Source organism: Helianthus annuus, chromosome 7 (assembly GCF_002127325.2).
Source record: "Helianthus annuus cultivar XRQ/B chromosome 7, HanXRQr2.0-SUNRISE, whole genome shotgun sequence".
In the NCBI taxonomy this organism is placed as follows: domain Eukaryota; kingdom Viridiplantae; phylum Streptophyta; class Magnoliopsida; order Asterales; family Asteraceae; genus Helianthus; species Helianthus annuus.
In genome coordinates this window covers 57,653,496-57,655,259 of record NC_035439.2, presented here as the reverse complement: position 1 = coordinate 57,655,259, position 1,764 = coordinate 57,653,496, and the positions used below count along the sequence as shown (strand labels likewise).

At 37.7% G+C, this 1,764-nt stretch overlaps 1 protein-coding gene across 1 annotated transcript; it reads left to right on the top strand.

The window, feature by feature from the left end:
* The first annotated feature begins 447 nt into the window (after window positions 1-447).
* On the top strand, window positions 448-966 carry LOC110940540 (putative lipid-transfer protein DIR1). Its single transcript, XM_022182083.2, has one exon. It carries the CDS (start codon window positions 474-476, stop codon window positions 765-767), a length of 294 nt encoding a protein of 97 aa, XP_022037775.1. The 5' UTR covers window positions 448-473; the 3' UTR covers window positions 768-966.
* Window positions 967-1,764: the final 798 nt, after the last annotated feature.

The following is a 1,764-nucleotide window of genomic DNA, read 5'->3' as shown; positions in this document are numbered from 1 at the left end:
GTAGGTTATTACCAAAAAGGGGTCCATTCAAGATATATTTTTCAAATTTTGCTTCATATTAACTTTACATCATGTTTTAAGTGGTGCATTTGTTTAATTGATAAATCTATAGTTTTTATAACTTTTATTTTCGTAAAACAGGGTATTACAGATGGTAAGTACTGGTGGTAAGTTGGTGATGTGTTCATGTCTCGCGTTATTGACTCCGCCACAACGCGCGAGTCTCCCACTAGTATTATGTATGTGTGAACAACTTTGGTGGGCCCCTTGTTTTTTTAATTTTAAAGTATATCTAAACACACACAAAACCACATGGCTTGCAACCAGCCCAAACTACGGCCCACACCCTACCCGTGACTTAATAGTGCCACCTTGTGTCTTCTTCCTTCACGGGTCATGTTAAATTGGGCCCTACTCCATGCCCTTAAATACATCTCATATGTAATTCGTGACCACATTCAAAACATTCTAAAATGGTGGCAAGGGCTCAGACGGTAGTATTTTTGGTGTTGGTGGTTGTGATTGGCGGTTTACAGGCAATGGAAATATGCGACATGACTCAGGACGGTTTGGTGGCGTGCAAGCCATCAGTGACGAATCCAAACCCGGTGGACCCGACCCCGGAGTGTTGTAAAGCCATTGCTGGGGCGGATATGAAGTGTTTGTGCTCATATAAGGATTCGAGTATGTTACCTTCGTTAGGAATTGACCCTATACTCGCCATCGCTTTACCAGCAAAGTGCAGCCTCCCTGCTCCGCCGTGCTAATTGGTGGTTGGCTTTTTCCGGTTATGGGATTATGGGTGGTGGAATAACATTGTAGTGTGTATGTGTCTGAAACTATGTGATAGGAGAGTCAAGTTATTACATGTTCTCTATTTTTGTGGCAGATTTGGATAACGTGAACTATTAACCCCAAACACTCAGAGGGTGTTTAGGATTACGTTTTGAAATGATTATTTGATTATTACGTTTATAAAACATAAATAACCTAAAAAAGTGTTTGGATGAAAAAGTAATTATCTGCCGACAAAACGCAGTTTTTGAGAAGCATGTACCTACATGCCTTTTCAAAACGCAGTTTTGAAAACGCATAATCTATTTTGAAAACGCAACACCAAACATCCCCTCAAAGTGCACCATTCGGCATTTTTTTAAGGTTAATAAAGCCTTTAATTCAAAGTGATTTCAACACTAGTAGATAGATGACTTATGGCCGCTTAATTGGTCGTGTACTCGTGTTTTCGGCTTGATGGTTCAAATGGACAAAAATTCCGAACATGAGATGAATCCGAATGGCTGAAAATCGTATTAGACACATGGACCTAAAAATGACCCCTTTAACCCAGATTTGTGTTTTGTTTATTTTTTTGTATACTTAAACTTTTAAAGCCATTCACAACCAAAAATATGTATGTATGTATGTATATACGTACTACGTACGTACGTACGTGCGTATGTATGTAAAATAATTACGCTTAAACTACAAAACTTGATACTCAATTTTCTTATATCTTTTAATTTTGGTATAAACAACCCAATCAGTTTAAGTTTAAGCTAAGACATAAATACCATTTTAAAGAGTATTATACTAAGCACCCACGTGGCTACGTAACGACCTAAATACCATTTGTTTAGCTAAACGTGTTTGCAGGTTTGACCTGAAAATGATCCGAGCTATTTAGACTAAACTAAACTTGCAAATTTTGATGTGTTTTTGGGTAATCTAAAAAATTCACACCCTTACATAGAATCGGTAAGATAA

Bases quoted from the DNA above. Each gene is read 5' to 3' on its own strand.
- LOC110940540 (XM_022182083.2), top strand. From the start codon at position 474: ATGGTGGCAAGGGCTCAGACGGTAGTATTTTTGGTGTTGGTGGTTGTG.